This window comes from Sorex fumeus, unplaced genomic scaffold, assembly GCF_029834395.1.
Source record: "Sorex fumeus unplaced genomic scaffold, SorFum_2.1 ptg000009l, whole genome shotgun sequence".
Classification (NCBI taxonomy): domain Eukaryota; kingdom Metazoa; phylum Chordata; class Mammalia; order Eulipotyphla; family Soricidae; genus Sorex; species Sorex fumeus.
This window is the reverse complement of record NW_026606066.1, coordinates 19,245,463-19,272,293: the sequence shown is the minus strand read 5'-3', so window position 1 is coordinate 19,272,293 and position 26,831 is coordinate 19,245,463. Positions and strand designations below refer to the sequence as shown.

The following is a 26,831-nucleotide window of genomic DNA, read 5'->3' as shown; positions in this document are numbered from 1 at the left end:
CCGGCAATGCACAGGGGTTACTCCTGGTTCTGCACTCAGGAATCACCCCTGGCAGTGCTCAGGGGACCATATGGGATGCTGGGAATTGAACCCAGGTCGGCTGCCTGCAAGGCAAACGCCCTACCCGCTGTGCTATTGCTCCAGCCCCTATTTTCATTTCATTTCATTTCATCATCCTGTTAATCGTCGATTGCCTCGAGCAGGCCCCAGTAACGTCTCTTTCATCCTAGCCCTGAGATTATATTCACGGCTCTTTAGGAGAATGAGACCCATCATTGTTACTGGTATTTGGCATATTTGGTAGGCCACGGGGAGTTTGCCAGACTCTGCCCTGTGGGCAGGCTACATTCGAAAGCCTGCAAGTTTGTCCAAAGTAGGAATGAGACAATAAGATGTCATAAAGAAAAGTTCTGATAAGATGTCGCGCGGCCGCATTTGCGGCCGCGCGGTTCCGGGATCTGGATTTTATAGTCTCTGAGTCTTGGCCGCTGATGGGATTACACGGCGCCAGGGGGCCAGGTGGTGGGTGTGACCCCCGCCTACTGGAATTTGGAGGATCTGGGTGGAAGATGCTCGACTCCAATTCGAGTAGGCTTGGAGGTCTCGGCCCCGGAACCCGCGTGGCTTTGTCCCTCTGCCAGTACCTTCAGGTGTGCGGAGAGTGGTCTCAGCATGGTGGTGGCTGGTCCTGGAGGTCTCCGGCTGCCGCAGCCCTGGCCGGGACGGGGAGGAAAGCTCAACCCGCTCCCCTCCAAGGGACTCCGGGAAGGAACACCGAGGCGCGGGGGCAGAGACTGCACTGCTCTCGTCCCCTATTTAATTTTTTAAAATAAACTTTTATCTTTGTAGAGCTTTAGATTTTCAGAAAAATTATGCAGCTAGTAAACAAAGAGCCCTAATATACTCTGTGCCCAATATCCCTTATTTAAAAGTATTTTATAATGCTAATTTTATAATATGATATTTTGTTGCAAGTAATAAAACCGTTGATTATTATTAAAATAATTTTATTTATTCAGATTTCCTAAACTTTCTCTACTGTCATTTTTATTTTCCCGTATCTTTACTCTCATGTCACCTTAGGCATCTCCAGACGAGGGTTTTTCTCAGCCTTACTTTGTTTTTGATGACCATGAGTATTTGAAGGACTGTGACTTAGATATCTTGCAGAATTTGCTAAATTGGGATTTAAATTTTTTTCATGATTAGGTTAAAGTGAATGGTTTGGGTGAGACTCACGTTTCATATAAAATAGTATTCTCATCGTATCAGTTTATGTATTATCAGCCTAAGTATCCCTGTTGATTTTAGCTATGATTTATTTTTAAATGCCTTTTAAAGTCTTATGTATGAATGTCATAGAACCTTGAGGATATGTTAAGAAACCAAACCACCCCAGCAAGATTTTATCTAATATCGCCATTTCCAGAGAAGTGACATTTCAAAGGTATTTTTGTTAGATAACAATGACATAAAACATTCTATTTTATTTATTTTATGTTTGTGAATTTTCTTGAATTAATATACTTCTGACATAATTTTGTAGATCCTCAAAATATTTTATTTAATCGATTTTATTTTTATATCAATAGAATTTTTGATGTGCAGAGACTTGGTGGTGAAATATAAAAGAGATTCCAATTTATGCCACAACTATGAGCACACAATCATTCTCCTGACCTTTGAGATTGGAAATATCAAGTCTTAATCCCTCTAATCACAATGAAAGAAACTAGAAATTCAAATACCACTTAATGCCTATAAGAAGTTCAAAAGCTATTCATTAAGAGCTAAGAAATCCTATGGCAGACAGTTTAAAATAATGAACAATTCATTCTTTAGTTATGGACATCACATATAAGCTAAAGTGTGCTAATAATAATTGAAAAAGCACAATTGATATCACAAAATTAAACGAGGTTAATATAAGCGCAGTCCTACCTGAACCACAATGGAGCTGATATTCTGACACTAATAAATCAACTGGGAATTGCTGTTTGAGGTTCGTCTATTAGACACCTGCCATGTGCCAAGAAAAATTAGAGGCCACTGAGACCTCTGTCAGCATGATGTGTGAGTACAGCCCACATTTGACCTTTATAGTGATTTAGTTCAGAGTTACTGCTGAGGTTCACTTCAGTGATTTCTTTTTCTGGGAAAAGGGGTGGAAGGAGACCTATTGCTTAGGGCTTACTCTTGGTTCTGCACTCTGAATACTGATGGTATTCAGAGAATCACATATGGTGCCAGGTATCGAACTTGGGTGATCCATGTGAAAGATACGTATTCTTCCCACTGTATTATCACTCGAGTCCCCACTTTAGTGATTTCTTAAGAGAACCATCTTGAGATGTGTGTGTGTGTGTGTGTGTGTGTGTGTGTGTGTGTGTGTGGCGTGGAGGGTATGGAGGAATGGTCCCCAGTGTAATGGTGAACTCTGAGTTCAACATCTAGGACCTCCTGTTGTTGGGAATCGTACTAAGGTCAGCTACATATAAAATAAGTGCCTTACCCCTGTACTATCTCTCAGGCCACCTGTTCTTTAATTTTGTAATAGATTCCTTAACAAATATTTCTGAGAACACTTATGTTAATCACTTAATATTCTCCTACCTTAATTACTTTCTTTATTTTGGAGCTAAGAGTTGATCTGCATCTTATTCAGTTTTATGTTTGGTACTCCTTGACTACCAATGTATCCTTGGTATCTGTTAATATTTATGAATGAAATACTACATTGGTACTGGTCAGGCTTGTTTCTGCCTTCGTGTAGCAGTTTCATAAAAGGGAGAAATGACTGTAATATTGGTGTATAGATCTGACATGTTGATAGACAAGCTACATAGCTACATTTTAGGAAGTATGGGTACTGAACAAGCAAAAGGAGTCTTTCTTTTCTCATTCCCATCTGTTTCTTTCTAGCTAAACTGGAAATGGAATCCTAGTGCTTGACTTCAGTTATTTCATAGGTTGATTTTGAAGCTTTAACCTGTTAACTAGATCCACTACTTCATATTTGAACATTGCCATGGTGGGAAAAGTGGTCATTGAATTAAAGGTAAAGGTAAAGGCCCTCCCGTTGATCGTCGATTTGCTCGAGCGGGCCCAGTAACGTCTCCATTGGAGACTTTGTTGTTACTGTGTCTGGCGTATCGAATACTCTCGGTAGCTTGCCGGGCTCTCCGAGAGGGGCGGAGGAATCGAACTCGGGTCGGCCATGTTGGCCGCTTGTAAGGTGAACACCCTACCCACTGTGCTATCGCTCCAGCCCTCGATATGCCAGACACAGTAACAACAAAGTCTCCAGTGGAGACGTTACTGGGCCCGCTCGGTCATTGAATTATTATTGAATAATTCAAACATTATTGAATAGATAATCCTTGAAATAACTTGTCTCTTCTACCTCCTCCTTGTGTAAACTTTCTTCTTTGAATTTATTATGCTTTCTATGTTCTAATCTTTTTAGATACTTTTCTATGCTATGACATTTGTTATGTTTGCTTTTCTTATTTTTTAGTTGGGACCCACAGGCACCCAGTCGTGTAGGGGCATTACTCCCAGGTCTGTGCTTGGAGGTTGTTCCCAGCTATGAATGTGGTACCAGGGCCCTAACAAGGATCTTCTGTATGAAAGGCAAGCATCCTAAATCCTGAACTCTCTTTAGCTCAGTTTTTGTCTCTTTGTCACTTAATCCCACCTCATTCCTCTTTTTCAGATTTGTGAAAACTCTTTGGGCATCATTTGAAATCATATTACAATATTTTTTAACGGGAATCTATTTTTCAAATTTCTTTTCTTCTCCCCCAATTTTGTTACATTGTTTTCTAAAGTTTTGTATTACTTAAAGAGCCGTGATTTACAAAGTGTTTTCAGTGATGTTAACATTTATGGTCTTGGTGTTCAGAGTTACCTACTGACCTTACATACCACCAAAGTACCCTAGACCCATTCTACCCATGCCCTTGTGTTTTTCATTACTACAATATTATTATTATTAGTGTATCACTGTCTTCCTGTTGTTCATTGATTGCCTTGAGCAGGCCCCAGTAACGTCTCCTTCGTCCTAGCCATGAGATTTTAAAAAGTGCCACATTCGAGGCTCTTTCAGGGTCAGGAGAATGAGACCCATAATTGTTACTGGTTTTTGGCATATTGAATACGCCATGGGGAGTTTGCCAGACTCTGCCATGTGGGCAGGATACTTCTGGTAGCCTGCCAAGTTCTCCAGAGTAAGAACTAGATGATGAGATGTTGCAGGGCCGCAAATGCGGCTGTGTACTTCTGGGAGCAGGGTTTTATAGTCTCTGGGTCTTGGCCATTGATGGGATTACGCGGCGTCAGGGCAGTTGGTGGGTGTAATGCCTACATACTGGAAGAGATGGGGATCAGGGTGGAGGAGGCCCCAGTTCCAATCCGAGAAAGCTTGGAGATCTACACCCTGGGTCCCGCACACCTGGGTTCCTCGGCCGGTTCCTTCATGCGTGTGGCTCGTCCGAATGTGTGGAGAGTGGTCTTAAGCATGACTGTGGCTGGAACTGAAGCTCTTCAGCTGCCAGGGCTCTGCTCGGGGTGGGGAGAGAAACTCAACCCATCCTCCTCCAAGGGGCCCCGGTGAGGACAGCCAGGGGCGGAGGCAGGAGACTGCTAATTTTATTATTATAATTATTAATATTAGGCTGGAGTGATAGAACAGCAGGTAGGTGTTTGCCTTGCATGCGGCTGACCCAGGTTCGATTCCTCCTTCCCTCTCAGAGAGCCCGACAAGCTGCAGAGAGTATCCCACCTGCACGGCAGAGCCTGGCAAGCTCCCCATGGCATATTCAATACGCCAAAAACAGTAACAAGTCTCGCAATGGAGATGTTACTGGTGCCCGCTCAAGCAAATCGATGAACAATGGAGGCCAGTGCAGGCCAGTGCAGTGCTACTGATAGATGAGTTTTAGGAATACAATATTCCAACACCAGTCCCACCCAAGTGTCAGCTTCCCTCCATCAGTGTTCCCATGCTCCATCCCTGCCCACAACTCCAACCATAATAAGCACATTTCAAAATTTGATGATCGTTATTTAGATCTTATATTTTCAGGGTTGTTGTGTCTGTGCTTTGGATATATTGCTATACCACTTTCCCATATCACTGGTATACTTGAGAACCCTGACTTATGTTACCCTATTACTTTCATTTTTGATCTTCCTTCCCTTCTTAAATTCTTTCTTTTTCTGTCCTTTCCCCTGTACTCTGAGGTCAACAGTGATGTAACTATGCCTACTTTACTACACTGTATTTCCCTTTCCAGTTATTCTATATATCACAGATAAGTGAGATCATCCTATATTAATCCTTCTTTTGACTTCACTCCACATGATTGACATCCAGTTCCAACAAAGTTGCAGCAAATTGCATGATTTCATCTTTCCTTGCAAATGCATAGTACTCCATTGTGTATCTGCATCATGTGTTCATAATCAACACTTCTGTTATTGGGAACCTAAATTGATTCCATATCTTATCTATTGTAATAAATACTATAATGAATAATGGGGTTTGTATATCTTTTTGAATGGATATTTTTGGTTTTTGTTTTTCTTTTTTAGTCTTGGGTGTAGATGCCCCAAAGTGGTATTGTTGAACCATATTACTGACCAATTCTAAATTGTCTGTGAACTCTCCATACTGTTTTCCACAGGGTTGAACTTGGCAGTATTCATACTGGAGAAGAGTTCTTTTTCACCGCATTTCCACACAGATTCTTCCCACTATTTTTGATATGTACCATTCTCACTGGTATCAGAAGATATTTCATTATAACCTTGATTTGGATTTCCCGAATTATAAGTGGTGCTGAACACTTTTTCATGTGCCACCGGCCCTGTTTTCCTCTGGGAACTGGTCTTTAATTCCCTCTCCCTGTTTTTTGGAAAGGTTTTTAAGAAATTTTATTGTGTTGTTGATCCTTTATATATACTGGTTACACAACGTGATATGTTGAATGGAAATACTTTTCCCATTCTGTTAGCTATCATTTAGTTTTAGCCTATGTTTCTTTCACCATGCAGGCTTTCTTTAATTTGGTATAATCCCATTTGTTTATTTTTTATTTCATCACCTTTGTCAGTGGTATCAAATCATTAAAGACACCTTTAAGGTCCAAGTTTTTGGATCATTCTGCCTATGTTTTCCTCAATGTATTTTAGAGTTTCAAGTCAGATCTCAATATCTTTGATCCACTTTGTATCAACTTTTATGTATTGTTTTAGGTATGGATTCCAGCTTTAATTTTTGTACATTTGATTTTCTGTTTTTCCAAGCACCATTTGTAGAAGAGGATATCTTGACTCCATTTCATGTTTTCAGCTTCTTTACTGAAAATTGATTGACCATAAATATGATGCTTTGTTCTTAGGATTTGATTCTGAGCCATTAATCAGAGATCCTGTTTATTCTAGTACCATGCAGATTTATCACTATTGCTTTATAGTAGAATTCCAAAATAGGTTATCAGATACCTTATGATTTCTCATTTTTCAGTATGGCTTTGGCTATTTGGGATCTCTTTTGATTCCGTACAAACTTGATTACTAGCTTTTCCAGGCCCTCGAAGAAAGTAGTTTGAATTTGGATGGGAATTGCATTAAATCTATTTAATTATGTAGGTAGAATGGTCATTTTAACAGCATTGAGTCTTCCAATAAATGAGCATGGATTATTTTTCCATTTCCAAGGGTATTCACTCTCAAGTGATTTAAAGTTTTCATGCTATAGATCTCCCACACATCTTTTTAAAAATTGATTCTTAGATAACTTATGTTTTGTACACTATTTTTAAATAGGATAGATTCATTGATTGCTTTGTCCTCTGATGCATTCTTTGAATATAAGAATGGGACTGAGGTTTGTGTATTGACTTCGTAGCCAGCCATTTTACTCTATTGAAATATTTTTTCTAGGAACCTTTTTTGTGGAATTTCTAGGGTCTTAGATGTATATTGCCATGCCAGTTGCAAATAGTGATCATTTGATTTCTTTTCCAATTTGGAACCCTTTGATTTGTTTGTTTGCTTCTTTGTTTTGCCTAATTGATGCAGTCAGGACTTCTAATACTATATTGAATAAAAGTGTAATCAGTGGACATTCTTATATTATGCATGATCTTGAAGGGAATGCTTTCAGTTTTTCACATTAATAATACCAGCTATAGGCTTGCTGTAGATGGACTTAATTATCTTGAGGAAGGTTCCTTTGATTCATATTTTGTTATGGTTTCAATTTTTTTAATTAAAGCACTGGTTATTCATAACTGAGATTTAGAGAGACGTTATTGCAGCACCAATCCCACCACCAGTGTAAACTTCCCTCCAACAAAGTTCCCAGGTTCCCTCCCATATCACCCTTGACAGTCTCATTCCCCACCCCCTATGTTGCCCTTGCCTGCACTTTTCTTTTTTATTAGTAAATTACCATGAGGTACAGTTACTTATTTACAAATTTTCCTGTTTGCCTTTCAGTCATACAATGATCGAGTACCCATCCCTCCACCAGTGCCCATTATCCATCACCAATGATCCCCATATCCCTCACACCACCCCTAACCACCCCACACCCCATCTCTGTGTCAGGGCTTTCCTTTTGGTTCTCTCTCTCCTTTTGGGTGTTGTTGTTTGCAGTAGAGGTATTGAGTGGCCATCATGTTTGGTTTATATTCTACTTTCTGCATGCATCTCCCAACCTGAACGGGTTCTCCCAACACTCCTTAGTTGGTGGTCCCTTCTCTATCTGAGCTGCTTTCCCCCCCCCCCCCCCAGCATGTGAGGCCAGCTTCCAAGACATGAGGCAAACCTCTTGGACCTTATATCTACTATTCTTGGGTATTAGTCTCCTATCCTGTTACTTTATATTCCACAGATGAGTGCATTTTTTCTATGCCTATCCCTCTCTTTCTGACTCATTTCAATTAACACTGATAATTTCCATGTTGATCCACTTATGTGCAAATTTCATTACTTCATATTTTCTAACAGCTGCAGAGTATTCCATTGTGTAGATGGACCAAAGTTTCTTTAACCAGTCATCTGTTCTTGGGTACTCAGGTTGTTTTCCAGATTTTGGCTATTGTAAACAGTGTAGCAATGAAGATACAATTGCAGATGTCATTTCTACTATATTTTTTCCTCTCCTGGATATATTCCCAGAAGTGGTATTTCTGGGTCAAATGGGAGCTCAATTTCTAATTTTTTGAGAAGAGTGCATACTGTTTTCCAAAGAGATAAACCAGCTGGCATTCCCACCAGCAGTGAAGGAGAGTCCCTTTCTCCCCACATCCGTGCTAACACCAGTTGATTTTGTTCTTTTGAATGTGAGTCAGTCTCTGTGGTGTGAGATATCTCATTTTTTTATTTGCATATCTCTCATGATTAGTGATGAAGAGCATTTTTCATGTGCCTTTTGGCCATTTGGATATCTTCTTTGAGAAAGTTTCTGTTCATTTCATCGCCCCATTTTCTGATGGGGTTGGATGTTTTATTCTTGTAGAGTTCAACCAGTTTCCTGTATATCCTTGATATTAACCTCTTATACAATGGGTATTGGATCGATATCCTTTACTATTCTGTAGACTGTCTTTGTATTTTGGTCATTGTTTCTTTTGAGGTGCAGAAGCTACTTAGCTTAAGGTAGTCCCATTTGTTTATCTCTGTTTCCATTTGCTTGGCCAATGGCATGTCCTCTTTGAAGATACCTTTAGCTTCAGTGTTATGGAGGGTTTTGCCAACCTTGTCTTCAATGTATCTTATGGAGTTTGTTCTGATGTTGAGATCTTTAATCCATTTTGATCTGAGTTTTGTGCGTGGTGTTAGGTGGAGGTACAAAACAAAAAGAAACCATGATGGTCTATGTTCTGTGCTTGAACAGAATATACCAAAAAATGTGTAATTTTTTGTAAACTTTGGAATCCACTACTGAAAACATTTGTTTGTAAAAGACCTGCCAGTATTATATGCTTAAACAAAGTAATATATCAAATCAAGAAGAAGCATTAAGTATATACCTTATGGTCATTTTTGTTAGATAAGTTTTCCTCTGTTGAAGCTATAGATTCCTGAGGCATACAAGGATTGACTGAGTTGGTCAATAATGTTCTTTCTTTCCCTTATGGTGCAAGTTAGGTACATGCAAAAAATGAGTCCTTTTTTTGCATGTAGCTGTCCAGTTTTTCCAGCACCATTTGTTAAAGAGGCTTTCCTTGCTACACTTCAAATTTCTTGCTCCCTTATCAAAAAATTAGATGATCATATATTTGAGAGTGTGTGTCAGAATATTCCACCCTGTTCCATTGGTCTGTGGCTCTGCCTTCATTCCAGTACCCTGTTTTAATTAACACCGCTTTGTAGTAGAGTTTGAGGTTGGGGAAAGTGATGCCTCCCATCTTCTTTTTCCCAAAAATTTCCTTAGTTATTCATGGGGGCTTATTGTTCGATATGAATTTCAGGAGTGTTTGATCCATTTCTTTGAAGAATGTCATGGGTATCCTTATAGGGATTGCATTGAATCTGTACAATGCTTTGGGGAGTATTGCCATTTTGACAATGTTAATTCTCCCAATCCGTGAGCAGGGGATATGTTTCCATTTCCTCATGTCCTCTTTTATTTCATGAAGTAGCGTTTGTAGTATTCTTTGCACAGATCCTTTTCCTCCTTAGTTAAGCCAATTCCAAGGTATTTGATTTTCTGAGGCATGATTATGAATGGGATTGCCAAGCCTGCACTCTTTTATTTATTTATTTATTTTTATTAGTGAAACACCATGAAATACAGTTGTAGATTTACAATTTTTTGTGCTTGGGTTTCGATTATACAATGATCAGATACCCATTCCTCCACCAGTGCCCATTTTCCACCACCATGGATAATATCCCCCCCCACCCCATACCCCCGTCCCCCCCTGCCTCTGTGTCAGGGCAATCCCCTGTGTTCTCTCTCTCCTTTTGGGTGTTGTGGTCTGCAAAAGAGGCATTGAGTGGCAAACATGTTCAGTCCATAGTCTACTTTCGACACGCATCTCCCCTCCTGGGAGGATCCTCCAAACACCCTTTATTTGGTGCTCCCTTCTCTATCTGAGCTGCCCTTTCCTCTAGAATGCCCGACTGACCACTAAGCTATGGAGTAATCCTCCTGGTGCTGATCTCAGCTATTCTTGGGTATTAATCTCATATTTTGTTACTTTATATCCCCCAGATGAATGCAATCTTTCTATGCCTATCCCTCTCTTTCTGACTCATTTCGCTTAGCATGATACTTTCCATGTTGTACCACTTGTATGTAAATTTCATGACTTCATCTTTTCTAAGAGCTACATAGTACTCCATTGTGTAGATGTACCAAAGTTTCTTTAACCAGTCATCTGTTCTTGGGCATTCAGGTTTCTTCCAGTTTCTGGCTATTGTAAAGAGTGCTGCAATGAACAAACAAGTGCAGATGTCACTTCGACTATACATTTTTCCCTCTCTGGGATATATTCCCAGGAGTGGTATTGCTGGGTCAAATGGGAGATCAATTTCTAATTTTTTGAGAATCGTCCATCCTGTTTTCCAGAAGGGCTGAACTAGTGGACATTCCCACCAACAGTGAAGGAGTGTTCCTTTCTCGCCACATCCAAGCCAGCATCTGTTGCTTTTGTTTTTTTGAATGTGGGCCAGTCTCTGAGGTGTGAGATGGTATCTCATTGTGGTTTTGATCTGCATCTCCCTGATGATTAATGATGTAGAGCATTTTCTCATGTCAAGCCTGCACTCTTGATAGGCACCATTTTAAGTTTGGTTGTTAAAGTTTGGGTCTCTTGATTTCAGTGTTTTTGATTCCCTGGTTTGAATATTTGATTCTGTCATTCCTTAGCACCACTTTTGTACCATAATCCCCTGACCTGCTGTTGCTTCTCATTTTTCTCTTCTTCCCCTCCCCTCCACTATTTCTTTCATTCTCCTCCATATGTCTCTGTGGCCAAGGTTGATCTGGATACCCCCTCCCCCTTGAAAAATTGCATTCCTTCACTCACTTATTATAAGTACCAAATATAAGTGATAAAATCATTTTATCTTGCTTTATTCTTCTTTTGGCTTCCTTTGTTTAATGTGATGTTTTCCAGTTCCATCCATGTTGAAGCAAATCGCATGATTTCATTATTCCTTACAGCTTTGTATATATACACCAGCATACATATATATACCACACGTTCATGATCCATTTATCTATTATTGGACAATTAGGTTGATTCCAAATCTTAGCTATTGTACTGAGTGCTGTAGTATTAATGGTGTGCATACATTCTTTTGAATAGTTATTACATGTGTTCTTTTGAATGGATGTTTTTATCATGAATTAATGTTGGGTCTTATTAAAGTATTTTTCTGCATCTATTGATATGATTATATGATGGTTTTCTTTTCTTTCACTCATGTGGTTCATTATATTAACTGATTTTAGTTTGTTGAACTGTCCTTTAACCCTGAGATGAATCCCACTTTATCAGAATATATGTTTTTTTTTATGTTTTTGGACTTTGTTAGCTACATTTTTTTTCAGGGTTTTTGGATCAGTGTTCATTGGGGATATTGGCCTGTGATTTTCATTTCTGGAAATGTCTCTGTCTGCTTTGGTTATAATTGTAATGTTAGGAAGAATTCTGGTGTCCTCAATAGTTTGGAAGAGTTTAAGGAGTAAGGGCAATAAATCTTCTCTGAAAGTTTTATAGAACTCACCAATTAATCCATCTGCACTGGGACTTTTGTTCTTAGGGATGTTATTAATTTTTGTTTCCATTTCTTTACTTGTGATTTACTTGTGATATTAAGGCTCTCTGCTTACTCCTTGTTCAGCATCAGAGATTACAACACTCTAAGAATCTGTTTATTTATCCTCCAGTTTAAGAACATAAATCTGTTCACACTAACCTCTTACTATGTTTTAAATTTCTGAAGGACCTGTTGTAAGTTCTCACCTTTTGTCCCTAATTTGATTATTTATATAATGTTTTTAAATGTAAAATATTTTTCTGACTTATATTACATAATTTATATTATATACACATGCACACGCACACACGCATACACACACACTTTGTAAAAAAAACCTTCCACTACTCATTTTACAGAAATTAACTTTTTCCCTAGAGAGAGGCAGAGGTTGTAAGTATGTTAAGAGAGCTAAGAGAGGATTAGATAGATGGTTTAAGGATAAAAGAAGAGCTAGGTGAATAGAACTAACAGAATTACTGTTACAGACTTAAAATAGCACCCCTGAATTAAGTTGAACTGAAAATGATTTCAGGTAAAAATAAAGGGATTTTAAAAATTCTTTATGAAATTATCTCTTTTTTTACTTCAAAAATTTAAATCAACCTTGTTAGGGAGCATAGAAAGTAGTCTATAGAGTAGTCACTTAGTATTTGTGATTTCACATGGTAATAATTCTGTGAATGCATTACAGAATGATTAAACTTAAATATTTCTTTATGACCACATCGTCAGTAGTATTAGTATTATTTAATGCGCCATCCCTGGCTGTCAAACATTTTAAGTCTTTATTTCTTTGTTTTCTTTTAGGCCTCTTATATAAGAAGCTGAAAGGGAAATAAAATATACAGGATGAAAAGATGGCAATGTTGCCTCCCCCAGGACCTCACAGCTTTGTCCACTTCACAAAACAGTCTCTTGCACTTATTGAACAGCGTATTGCTGAAGGAAAAGCAAAAGAACCTAAGGAAGAAAAGAAAGATGATGAAGAAGAAGGTCCAAAGCCAAGCAGTGACTTGGAAGCTGGCAAACAGCTGCCCTTCATCTATGGGGACATCCCTCCAGGCTTGGTCTCAGAGCCCCTGGAGGACTTGGACCCCTACTATGCTGACAAAAAAGTGAGTTTTTCTGTACTTGGGATTGCTTCTTTCTACGTAGAACTGTCTTTAAAATTGAGACAATGTTGAAATTAGTGGGGGAAAAAAAGATAATTTTCAACTAAATACACATGTAGGTTATTCAAGATAGTAATTTTTCTACTTATCAAAACTATTTCTGATGTTAACACACTACTTTTGCTGTCTTTAATCTTAATCAATTTTAATATAAAAACGCATGACGAGTGCATACTAGTAGATAGAATAATTAGTTAACTAGAGAACTAAGGTATGTTCATAGTGTTATTTGAGTGATAGTGACAGCTGAATTCATGTACCTCTGTAAGATCATTCACTACTCCTGCAGTTTAGAGAACCATGTGAGTTAGTGTGTTGCAGAGAAAGAAGAATCTGAAATGGTCAGCAAAGTCTATTATACTTAATCCTCGTCCAAAAATAAGGACAAGAGGACAGGATCTCTAAATGGCTCATAAAATGGGGTTAGGATGAAGCTATTAGAAGAACTAGGAAGATGTGTTTGATATTTATTTGCAAGTAGTGTGTTGGGTGATGTGAATCAAAGCCAGGTAGGAATAGGATAGCAGTACAGGCATGCTGAGACATGTACGACATTTCCCACTTGAAAGATGGTCACTTGAGTAGCTGAATAAGTTGGAAACCTCTTAACACACAGTAAAAACATGTTTAAAAGTGAAGAATTTTTTTTTCTCGTAGTGATAAATATAAAGCATTGGAATAGTTTCAGTACTTGATGATGTTAACTGCTGCTCAGAGTTCAGACAAGCAGCAATTTGGTTTTTATTTGCTTAATAAACTAGTTAACCAGTCATCTGTTCTTGGGCACTCAGGTTGTTTCCAGATTATGGCTATTGTGAACAGTGCTACAAAAGTCATTTATATTGTGCTTTTTTGCATTCTTGGATATATCCCCAGAAGTGGTATTACTGGGTCATATGGAAGCTCAATTTCTAGTTTTTTAAGGAATGCCCATATTATTTTCCAAAAAGGCTGGACCAGTTTGAATTCCCACCAAAATGAAAGAGTCCCTTTCTCCCCACATTCATGTCAGTACTGGTTGTTCTTGTTCTGTTTAATGTGTGCCACTCTCTGTGGTGTGAGATGATGTCTCCTTGTTTTGATTTGCATCTCTGATAATTAGCAATGTAGAGCATTTTTTTCATGTGCCTTTTGGCTATTTGTATTTTTTTGAGGAAGCTTCTGTTCATTTCTTCTCCCTATTTTTATGGGACTGGAGGTTTCTTCTTGTACAGTTTTACTAATGTCGTGGGTGTTGGGTAAAGAAATTTTGGTACATCTATAAAATGGAATACTATGCAGCTGTTAGGAAAGATGAAGTCATGAAATTTGCTTATAAGTGAATGGAAAAAATCATGCTCAGTGAAATGAGTCAGAAAGAGAGGGACAGACATAGAATGACTGCACTCATTTGTGGAATATAAAATAACATAATATGAGACTAACAACAAAGGACAGTAGAGATAAGGGCCAGGAAGATTGCTCCATGGTTGGAAGCCTGCCTTATGAGCTGTGGGAGAAGGCAGCTGGAATAGAGAAGGAATCACTGTCAGTGATAGTTGGAGAGATCATTAGGGAGGGGAGATGTGTGCTGAAAGTAAATAATGGACCGAACATGATGGCCTCTCATTGTCTGTATTACCAACCATAATTTCAATGTATATTACAGACATATACTTTGTCTGTAATACATTGTCTGTATTATTGACCATAATTTCCATAAGGCAGGGAAATTGTCTGCCTTAGAGGCAGGGGAGGTGTGGGATTGAGGGGGAGGATACTGGGACATTGGTTGTGGAAAATGTACACTGGTGGAGGGATGAGTGTTCGATCATTGTATGACTGAAACTCAAACATGAGAGCTTTGTAAGTGTTGCTCACAGTGACTCAATTAAAAAAAGCTAGCTAAGGTGAAGAGATGGGTTTGGAATGTTGTTTGACCTAAATCCATCATGAACAACTTTATAACTGTGTATTTCATAGTGTGAAAGAAACTAGTTAAGAATATTCCCTGATACTTGAGGGGCAAATGTTAGCATGGCTTTAATAATCCTAATATGTAGGAATAAATGTAGGCACATCTGAGGAAATGATTGTTAAACAGTGCCAATCATTTCCATTTGGGAAAGAAATTGTCCTTGGAGAAGTCAATGATGAGAGAGGCAGACATGAGAAAATGCTGAGTGCATTACAGAAATAGGAGAAAGTTTGAAACTGCTTTAAAGGTTATTCTATTGAGAAAAATGAGATGGGAATTGCAATAATTTCTTGCACAGCAACAGAAATGACCAGTCTTAAGATGATAAAGATCAGACAACAAAAAAGCCAAATCAGCAAGTTCCATAATGTTTCCAACAATACTTTTGCTGATGACTTTTCTTTAAACAATAAAGAATAAAGTTCACTTAAAAACAGTTCTTAATTATTGAAGTATAAAGATTTACTTCTGAAACATAGTTTTGTAAACAAATGTTATCTTAATTTTGGACATGGTTAAGATACAAATAAAAGTGAATATTTTTTGATAAGAGATCTAGCAAATGAAAGAAAACATATTTGAAGTTTCTCAAGAACAAAAACATTGAATAAAATAAATTTTTATCGTAGAAACACATCTGTCTCATGAATGTTTCTATTTATATCAATATCTAATATTTTCATTCACATTAAAACAAGGTAATATTATAGCAATAGATTACAAAGCATTTTAATGGGTCTAATACTATTCTGAAAGGGAAAATTCTGTATTGAGAAATATTAGCATTCTGATAGAAATATGTATTTTTATCAGAAACTAGACTTTGTACAAATTAACACAACTATTAAAGCACAATCATTGCAGTGAGATAGAAAGCAATATCTAAGTTTTAGATAAAAAGAAGTAGTTGTGGAAATTATCCAGTCATGGGCTGTTGGATATTGAAATTGTGATTAGTGCTGCTATGAACATGGAAATGCAAATATTTTTTCAGAATAAAGTTTTTGTCTCTTCTACAAAGAAGTAGACTGCTAGATCATATGAAATAATTCTTAGTTTTTTTGTGGTGTTCATTTTGTTTTCCTAAAAGATTGAGCCAGTCAACATTTCCACCACCAGTAAATGAGGGTTTCTTCTCTCCCACAGATATACCAACATGGGTTGCTTTTACTCTTTTTAATGACTCTTCATTTGATCTAAGTCCATATTTTAAATTATATTCGAGTAGAAGTATCAAATCCTTGATTATGAACAGTTAATAAAAGCAATAATAGAAGTTATGTTGTCATTTTTATGTGTGATGAATATATAAATGCTTTTTGGTAGTGTTGTGAATACTGTTATTTGAAGGGTAAGTTTTTATCTATAAGAAAAAAGAAACTACTTTTCAAAATTATAAATTACCATTCTCTGCTATGGGTATTAATTCGAAAGGTCCTTTGTCTATCTTTATATCATTGATGTCTGATATATCACTTATAGTATCAGAAGCTGCTCTACCTTTTCCTATGAATTTAGTTTGCTGCAGGTTGACTTTAGGTTGACCTTGCGACCACTCACTACTTTTGGACTAGCCCCTTTTCCTATGAATTTAAATGTACCCCAAATTTGAAAATTTCACATACTATATGAACACTGATAAGCTACTAAATGATGATTATTCTATATTGAATCAGTTCTGTCCCACTTTGAAGCTTAGTTTTATAATTTATAATTTCAAACACCATAGTTTTATAATTATATAACTTTGTGTTCAGTAAATTATTATATAAATGAGAGGAAAAAAAGAATTTTCTAGTTTAAATATTTATGTGTGCTATGGCTCTGGCCCCTGAAAATGTTTTGTAAAAGAACTCATAATTCAGAACACTTATTATTACCCAGGACAATAATCTATTAGTAATAAAACCTCAAAATGTTATGATCAAAATCAGGGACTATTTTTTTCAATTTGGTTTGCTTTATATGCAATGTAATAAAAGAGAAGGTGGTTGTATTTTTAAATAAATATCAGTGGCCACAACTTACTATTAATGCTTTGGATGTTGTTAGATATGAGAAATAGAAGATGCCGTATTTTGGGGAACTCATGCTCATAGGTATCTCACTTCTTACTTTATTGAGAATAAACAGGCTAGAGCCAATTGTCCAATATAATGTATATAGCTGCATCAATAGTATTGGAATTGTATTATATGGGTCTGAGTCTGATGACAGTGTTTCTTTAAACAGCACTACCAAACGAAGAGGTAAACTGCTGATGTTGATGTGCTAGACTGAAATCTTAGATTGTCAATTTCCTATTGTTTTCTTTTTGCTCCTTCAGACTTTCATAGTCTTGAATAAAGGGAAAGCAATATTTCGCTTCAATGCCACACCTGCTTTGTACATGCTCTCTCCTTTCAGTACTCTAAGAAGACTGTCTATTAAGATTTTAGTACACTCATATCCTTTTCAAAATACTTATGAAAAGTGGTCCTTAAAATGGCAATTTTATTTATTAATAAAGTTTAATTCTTTTGTACCTGAAAGGACTCAAGTTTTATTATATAAATTCAATATAGGTTGGGGTAAATCTCTGGAAAATGTGGTAAAGTAGTAATTTTAACATTGTAATTTTAGCATGAAAATTACTTTCCATTCAAGGCAAAGAAGTTTATCAGTTCATTTAGAGTAATTTTTCATAAAAAGTTGTAGCATTTCAGAGACTTTTAAATAAATATTTAAAGAGATGGAGAAACTGAAGAGATGCATCCAGACTCTGCACCAGACTGAGTCTTTTATCCAGGGCACCCTGGTGGAAGATGCGTGAGTCTATCACCCACCCAAACAGAGCCCCGACAGCTGAAAACTTTCACAATCCAATTGCTGCCTTGCTCATGGCCAAACTCCATAGACTAGGGAAGAGCCTCATCCAGAAATGAATGTGTTGAAAAACTCAGGTACGCTGGTTTTGTGACCGAAATCTCCAGGCTATCACAGAGTTGGGGATGGGTGACCTCCTGCCATCCCCATGTTCTTCTTGGGAGCCTGGAAGCCATGCCCATGAACTGCCTCTGGCGCCATTTAAGCTCATTAACATGATCCAGAGACTCCGAAAGAGATCAGCAAGCTGCAGGGTCTTCTGGATCCCAAATTCACCATCCAATTAAAACTTTAATTCCAGTTGTATCACCCCATTCAAAATTTTAGAATTCCACAGCCACAAATGCTCAATATCTCATACACTACACCACTGATACACCAAGAATAGCATACCACATTGGATGAGATGTAAAGTAGAAGACAACCAATTTCAGTTAATAGAATATTTACATACAAGGCTTAACTTGTAACAACATGTTAGTAAACCTCTTATACAAGGGCTTAATGATGCAGTTTGAGAAATAACAATCTTCACACACTTTCTTTTAAGAAAATGTTTTTTTCATAATTTTAGTAAATTATTAATAAAAAGCAATACAAAATAAATTATTTAGGGTCTGCTTTTGGGGTAGGCTTCAGTGGGGGTTGGGGAAAATTGTAAATAATGGTTGTGAGAAGGGTAATGGTGGTGTGAAGGGATTGGTACTGAAATATTGAGTGTAATAAGTCATCGTGAACAAAAATAAAAATAAAATGAAAATTTTAAAAATGTAGCATTTCAACAAGGTTTATTATGAAATATTTGAAAATATTTAAATGCTGTGCTTTAAAAAAAGTCATTTTCCTTGATTCTAAGATACCTTATTCAGCATGCTTATCATGTGTACTATTCTCACAAACTGCATATTTATGACAATGTATAACCCTCCAGATTGGACAAAGAATGTAGAGTAAGTAACTAAGTATATTTTAATATTGTTTTAGTAAATTACTGCATAGAAAACTTTTTTTTTACTCTGCTATATACTTTTATCTAAATTGTATATTCTCTTCTTTGTATTAATCCACTATGTATGGAAATAGAGTAATTGCATATTACACAGGGCTGGAGCGATAGCATAGCGGTAGGGCGTTCGCCTTACAAGCGGCCAACATGGCCGACCCGAGTTCGATTCCTCCGCCCCTCTCGGAGAGCCCGGCAAGCTACCGAGAGTATTCGATATGCCAGACACAGTAACAACAAAGTCTCCAATGGAGACGTTACTGGGCCCGCTCGAGCAAATCGACGATCAACGGGAGGGCCTTTACCTTTACCTTACCTAAAAGAATGAACTTACCAGATTTACTGTCTTGTTTACGTAGCAACGAACAAGGGTGTATTACTTACCTTGGGTATATTTCTGATAAAAACAATGTACAAATTTTGTGGTCCGACTTACACCAATATTTTTAATTATTTTAAATATTTCTACTTTTTATAAAGATTTTTGACATAAATAGTTTAATCTTTTTCTTGAAAAAGTTTCATTGTACTTTATTCTAAATAGCACAGGGGTAGGGCGTTTGCCTTGCACTCAGCCAACATGGCCGACCTGAGTTCGATTCCTCCGCCCCTCTCGGAACTGAGAGTATTTCACCCGCAGGGCAGAACCTGGCAAGCTACCTGTGATGTATTTGATATGCCAAACACAGTAACAACAGAGTCTCCAATGGAGACGTTACTGGGCCCGCTCGAGCAAATCGATGAACAATGGGAGGACAGTGACAGTGAGTGGGTTCATAAATCAATAGACACAGTCCAATAGATGTATTTCTTCTATTAATTTTTTTAAATGCTGTATAGAGATAATGCTATATTTATTTCACTTTTAATATCACAATGGATTCTTGTGTCTAGGTACACTTTTACTGGAATATATACTTTTGAATCACTTGTAAAAATCCTTGCAAGAGGCTTTTGCGTAGGAGAATTTACTTTCCTTCGTGACCCATGGAACTGGCTTGATTTTGTCGTCATTGTGTTTGCGTAAGTATTTTCAGTCTTTTGAAATCCCAAATTGCTGGAATCTCAGACAGAATAGTGTGTTCTAATAAGAACAATTTGGGCCTGTCTTTTATGAATATAATGGATACTTTAAAATGATATTATATCAAAGCTATTTGTTGATTGGCAAATACTAATTTTTTCTCATAAAAAGTATGTCCTTCTCAAGTGTACAGAAAGTCACTAAAATGGATAATCCTTATCTATGCTCAGTTATTGATTGGATAAATTATGTATATACATGCACATACCTACACATATAAGTGTATACACAATATAAGTATGCATATAAATGTAAATATATGCATATTTATATATACATGTATATAGAGAGAGATAGAATTAAGTTTATATTTTTCCCAAATTGTTACTTAAAAACCAATAGTACCTATAAGGATCAGAAAAAATAAACAAAAAAACCCCTCAAGCCTTAAATTGTACATATAGTATCTTATTATTAACTGACATTCGATCATGGTTACGGTCCTCCTGTTATTCATCAGTTTGTTCGAGCAGGCCCAGTAACGTCTCCATCATGAGACTTGTTACTGTGTTTGGCATATTGAATATGTCACGGGTAGCTTGCCAGACTTTGCTGTGAGGGCGAGACACTCGGTAGCTTGCTGGGTAGCAAGAGGGGCAGAGGAATCGAACCCGGCTTGGCTGGGCTGGCTGCACACAAGGCAAATGCTCTACTGCTGTGCTATCGCTCCAGACATTATTTGAATGTAAATCTTTTGCTGAGGACTTTCACTGCTTACTTGGTCTAACATGGTGTAACACTGAAATATGATTTTAATTTATCCATATTCCTATCTTTCTCCAATATATTGTCAGAAACATTTATGCTAAGCCCTGCCTTCAATTTCTGCCCACCATCTCCAACCCCCAGCAGTGCAGAGTGTAGCCTTGATGGCCTCTGAGCACTCCCAGACTCTGCCTCTGGTGGCTCTCAGTGCAATTGGCCCTGAGCAGTAGTTCATTGTGCATCATGCACCATGTTCAATCGTCCAAGATCATGAAGTCACACGGCCTGGTTGAGTATCTCGTAGAGTGGCCCTGCCCTTCTTAAGCATCCTTGGGAGCCCTCCTTGCTCTGTCCCTCAATGTTATGTATGTCTTTTGGAGACATCTGGACAATGAAGAATAACCTTATGGCACTAGTCTCCAATTTCCTGGTCCTTGACTCACCTCCTTGTCCACCAGTCTTGATCTTTCTATGGTAACATTTCTGTAGCAATACTAACTCCCACCTGCTAATAAGAAAGAAAGAGAAAAAAAGAAGAAAAGAAGGAAGGAAGGAAGGAAGGGAGGGAGGGAGGGAGGGAGGGAGGGAGGGAGGGAGGGAAGGAGGGAGAAAGAAAATGATAAAGAGAAAGAGAGAAAGAGAAAAGCATAAAACATTATGTCAACAAAGTAAGCACTTTTGCGGGACTCATTGAAGGGTGCTGGGTCCATGTGTGGCTGTGCTCAGGGTTTACTCCGGGCTCTGTGCTCAGAGATCCTAGTAATACTCAGGGATTCCATATGAAGTGCTGGGGAATGAAACTGAGTAAGCCATGTGCAAAGCAATCACCATACTTGGTGTATTAACTTGTGATCACACTCATTTTTAAGATATAATTTATATATATTAAATTTATCATTTTAAAGCATAAAATTTATGTCCTGTAGTATGTTCACAAACTTTATACAGTCATCACCACTACTAGAATTTTTGCTTATATATTTATGTATTTGAGAGATAACTTAAACTTTGCAGCACTGTATAGGTTTCAGGAGTAGAGTTTCTCCTTCTAGCAATTGTATATGTGATAGTATGCCCACCCCCAAATCTAGTCCTTATCCACCAGCATCCCGTTAACCTACTTCACCTTGTTTGTTCCCCCTGCCCACCCCAACTGGTAACCACTGCTCTGTAGTCAGACTTTTTGGACCACAATTGGCAATGCACAGGGCTTACTCCAGGCTTTACACTCAGGGATTATTTGTGGTGGGGCTCAGGGAACATTATGGGATACTGGGGATCTAACTCTGATTGGCCACGTCCAAGGCAAACTCACTACCCACTGTACTATCTCTCCAGCATCAAAAGTTTTGTTTTTGTTTTTTTGCATTACTTCTTTATATCCACAAATGAGTGAAATCATATAGTATTTGTCTTCTATCTAATTTCACTAAGTAAAATTCCTCAAAGATAATGCAGGCCCCTGCAATGTTAAGAATTCATTCCTTTATGACTGGAAAATATTTCATTCAGAATATTTTCATCAGCACAAAAATCACCAATTCCATTTTCTCTTCCCTCCTTTCCCTATAAATGACTCATCTATAATTCCTCTCTATAGATTGGTCTACTCTAGCCATTTCATATGAATGGAATTGTATAGTAAGTGGCCGTCTGGGTATTCTTTCAATTAGCATGCAGTTTTCAAATTTTGTTGTCAATGACTTACAGGATATCAAACATCTGCACTGCATAAATTGAAACATTTAATTATTTATTAGGGAATATTAATTTTATATATATCAATTTGATAATATATTTGTTTTTGTTCACATCAAATGAGTCAAATCAAATCAAATTAATTATAACAGATTTAAAGATTTTGTAGAGCCATATATTTAAAAAAGAAATTCCGATCATAGAAAATACCTTGACTAGAGGCACAGGTAAGTATCATTAACTCTATCTAAATTCTGAATAACTCTGATTTAATTCTACAGGTATTTAACAGAATTTGTAAGCCTAGGCAATCTTTCAGCTCTTCGAACTTTCAGAGTGTTGAGAGCTTTGAAAACTATTTCTGTAATTCCAGGTAAGAAGAAATTGGTATGAAGCATTAGGCCACTCATAACTCCAACTATTTGGGAGTTGTTCTTTGTTTGTTTGTGTGTGTGTGTTGTCAATGTGTTTGTGTATAAACTCCCCTATTACAGATATGTGACAGAGTTTGTGGACCTGGGCAATGTCTCAGCGTTGAGAACATTCAGAGTTCTCCGAGCACTGAAAACAATTTCAGTCATTCCAGGTGAGAGTGGAGTTAAACACCGAGGCTGACTTTGATCATTTGGAAGAAAGACAAAGAAAATGTTCTCTTATAGAACTTTAATTGAATTTGATTTCTTATATTATTTACAGTCATGAAAAATCAGCCTTTGAGTTTAATCAACTGCATGGGATTTAGAGGACGAAGATGGCCTCTTGGCTCACATCTCAACTTAAAATTTTTCTTCCTGTCTATACAGTTTTCTATTTTGTTTATACAGGAATGAAAATTTCAAGTTGTTTTCATGTGTTTCATGCAGTTAAGAGAGAGATGATAAATATCAGCATGGGGTTATTGCATGACATGGTTTTCAACTATTTCGTCAACAAACCATTTCTTCACTGAAATTTAGTAAATTGTTACCACATACTATAAGTCAGTCTCTTTATCTTGGTGTACTCATAAAGAGATGGTTTGCTTGACAGTTATCAAATTAGTAATTTTAAAAAGTATCTTTATGAGTATGGAATAGTTGGTGAAACTGAATTATTCATTTTGACAATGAGTATTCTTTAAAATATTTTATAATTTTAATCACTTACTGAAATACAGAGCCAGACTATTTATATGAAACAGCAAATTCATCTTTTATAGCTAGTAGGCTTTTGGGGGAATTGGATTATCTGAGGCCACTGATATGACAAAAAGCATGTACTTCTTCTAGGAAAGCTCTTGTTTTGTTTCTCTTTCTCATTCAGAGTCTCTATTTCATCCTAAGTACTTCCCTTTCTTCTTCATTCTTTCATCCCACTCCCCATATCTAGGTCTGAAGACCATCGTGGGGGCCCTGATCCAGTCAGTGAAGAAACTCTCAGATGTCATGATCCTGACCGTGTTCTGTCTGAGCGTGTTTGCGCTGATTGGGCTGCAGCTCTTCATGGGCAACCTGAAGTATAAATGTGTGAGGGACCCACTTGAAAATAATGAAACGATCGAGAGTATAATGCGGAATACAAGTGAAGAAGAATTGAAAAGTAACAACATTTTTGCAGTTATTAATAGGTTGAAAAAGTAAAAGTGTTTCTGCAGTTATTAATAGGTTAAAATAAGGCTAACAACATCACTATTTCAGCAGTGAAATATGGCCTTATTTTATTTTAAAGTAATTGAACATATAGGAAGAAGCTATAGTGGGAATTTCTTCTGTGTTCTAGACAATTTGGTTCTAAGATATTACAGATATTCTGGTATTGGAAATGTGATAGTTTAACAAGTCTTTTTTAAAAAGTTATGTTAAAATTATTTATTTCACCAGAGAAATAAGTTCATTTATGAATTAATATTAGTCTTTACATTAAATAATATACACAATTTACTTACTAGATGATTATGTTTTATACTTACATCATCATTTGGCTCTATATTATATTAATCATAGTATGATATGAACTATAACCTGTTGAAGTGTCTATATTGATGTTTCAAAAGATTTGTAGAAAACAGAAAGCTTTACTCAGTTTGACCAGCACTATCTTTATATTGTAAGCAATGGTAAATTTTATAACTTTTCCTGTCAACTGCCCTCAATGTAGTAGCACAAGAGTCTTGAAGTCAGTGGAACTTATTTTGTAGGTGATGTTTGCAATGATGTGTGTATAATCTGGGAGATCTGTTTAATTTACATGTATATTTTAGATTTTTCTTGAAGAAATTGTGAGCTGCATATACTCTAGCCACTTATCCCCAGTTTCTTACATCTGAGTTGTTGATAATTATTGAGTGAGAATGAGATTGAAGCAAAGCTGTCCTCTCTGTCTAACACAGAAGTGTGTCTGTGATTTTACAGGAACCCATAATCTGAATAGATAATTGTAGGATAACACTCTTTTGTCCTTCCTCAGGTAGCTTAGGTTTGTCAGGTCACACCCATCTAAGGACACTGAACTTGTATTGTAAGCAATGTCCTTTCTGTGTGGACACAGGAAGACAGTTAAAATTATGCTTTGTAACTTAGGAGTTGATTGACTCTGAATAATATTTACTCCTGGGCATCTGCTTTCTTGACTCAATTGCTCTTAGTTCCTCACACCCCAAAAGCAGGGTCCCGACGATGGACTGAATGGACCCAGGGCAAGCTGTGAGCTACCCTGGATCGAAATGGGCCAGGCCAAAGCGCCATGATACTCATAATTATAAATTGAGGGAATGATCATGGACAAATGCTGTCATGATCCAAAGTAAGTAATGATGAGACAAGGACCCTGTTAGGGCTAGGAAGACTAACTTTGCCTGAGGACTGCAGAATGTATAATGAGATGTTTATATCTCTTACTGTGCTCACACAGAATGACATTGCTAGAAATATTAGAAGTAGATTTACTACAACTATGTAAGTAGATTACTAGCTGAGGAAAGAACATACCCTTGTTAGGATCCCACCCTTGAGCAAATCTCCTAGTAATCTGGAGTAATCCCTTTAGATGAGATTTTATCCTTGCGTTAATCTCCTGGAGGAGTGGTTTTGCCTTTCATTGTTGATTTGTCAATATTCAACCCACCTTTATGTCACCGGCTTACCTGATTGCTATATAAACTAAGATTGTAAGCTCGGAAAGGAGAGTCAGAAGCGAGAGGGCTCAGGCTCCAGAGATCTAGAGTCAGAGCCAGAAGGAGAGAGGTTCCAGATTGGGGCCCAGGAAAAAAGGAGGCAGAGAGAGACAGGAGTGAAGAGGATTGGAATAAACTACTATTGATATCGACCGGCCTGGCTCTCGTTTCTTCTTCTGTCTGCCCTTGGCCAATAGCCATCCCAATTCAGGCCACACACAGTGGCTCAAGAGCACCAAACGCGGGCAGTGAAACAGTGCCATCCAGTGAGCCCGTGAACACACAACCTTTGGCATGATAAGATTTTACAGATAATCATTAAATTCAGAGCTGGGGTGGAAATTAGTAAATATTTCAAATTTCTGTGTCTTTGACCAGAAAAAGTTCAGGAAAAAAGATCAAGATTCTATTTATATAATTAAGGGGTTTTTTTTGTTTTGTTTTTTCACTTCAGTGTCTATTTTTCTACTTACTGAGGGAAATAAATGCAAGATACCTAATAAGTCATGGTCACGGTCCTCCCGTTATTCATCGATTTGCTCGAGCGGGCCCAGTAACATCGTGAGATTTGTTACTGTGTTTGGCATATCGAATATGTCACGGGTAGCTTGCCAGGCTTTGCCATGCAGGCGAGATACTCGCAGTACCTTGCCGGGCTCCCTGAGAGGGGCAGAGGAATTGAACTTGGGTCAGCCATGTTGACTGCGTGCAAGGCAAACGCCCTATCCGCTGTGCTATCGCTCCAGCCCACCTAATAAGTAGAGAGCTATAAATAAAGGAAAAAAATTCTAAGTCTAAAACAAGAAAATTGAAGATTTTTAAGTATCTTAAATTTATATTTTAAAATATTTGATATGTACTTATTTTTACCAACATTTGATAAGAATTTAGAATATCTTCCTCTCCTTTTTTATCTTTGCTCACTGTTGACATTTCTGTTTTTAATCTTTAATTTATGTGCCATAAAAGTAATATATTTTATGATTTATTGTAACAGTTAAGTAAAAATTTTAATTTCTCAAAATGACTTTTATTGTTTTCACACGAGTTAATGACAACTTAGCTACCATGTGAAGTCCCTTTCACTCTCACCCCTTCAAAAATGCTTTTTCCTTAAACAGACTATTGATTCCAAAAGCCTAAGTTAGATGTAATTGCTACAAATTGTTTGTCTGAGCCAAGTGAGATAAAACTGTAGCACTGTCCTCCTGTTGTTCATCATTTTCTGAGTGAAAACCAGTAATGTCTCCATTGTGAGACTTATTACTGTGTTTGGCATATTGAATACGTCAGGAGCAGCTTGCCAGACTTTGCCTGTGGGTGAAATACTCTTGGTAGTTTGCCGGCTCTCCGAGAAGGGCGGAGAAATCAAACCCGGGTCAGCCGCGTGAAAGGCAAACGCCCTACCC

General features: G+C 37.4%; 1 protein-coding gene across 7 annotated transcripts in view; it reads left to right on the top strand.

Annotated features, from left to right (window-relative positions):
- Positions 1-26,831, top strand: part of SCN9A (sodium voltage-gated channel alpha subunit 9) — a 181,522-nt gene that overhangs the window by 65,391 nt on the left and 89,300 nt on the right. For 5 of the 7 annotated variants that reach the window (XM_056110247.1, XM_056110241.1, XM_056110243.1 and 2 more), the window contains exons 2-7: positions 12,595-12,902; positions 17,243-17,361; positions 18,642-18,731; positions 19,679-19,807; positions 22,553-22,644; positions 23,640-23,849. In XM_056110247.1, the coding sequence (XP_055966222.1) occupies positions 12,645-12,902; positions 17,243-17,361; positions 18,642-18,731; positions 19,679-19,807; positions 22,553-22,644; positions 23,640-23,849 (898 nt within the window). In that variant the 5' untranslated portion in view covers positions 12,595-12,644. Of the gene's footprint in view, positions 1-12,594; positions 12,903-17,242; positions 17,362-18,641; positions 18,732-19,678; positions 19,808-22,552; positions 22,645-22,765; positions 22,858-23,639; positions 23,850-26,831 lie in introns of all 7 variants that reach the window. The other 2 variants (XM_056110248.1, XM_056110242.1) reach the window with 1 other exon arrangement.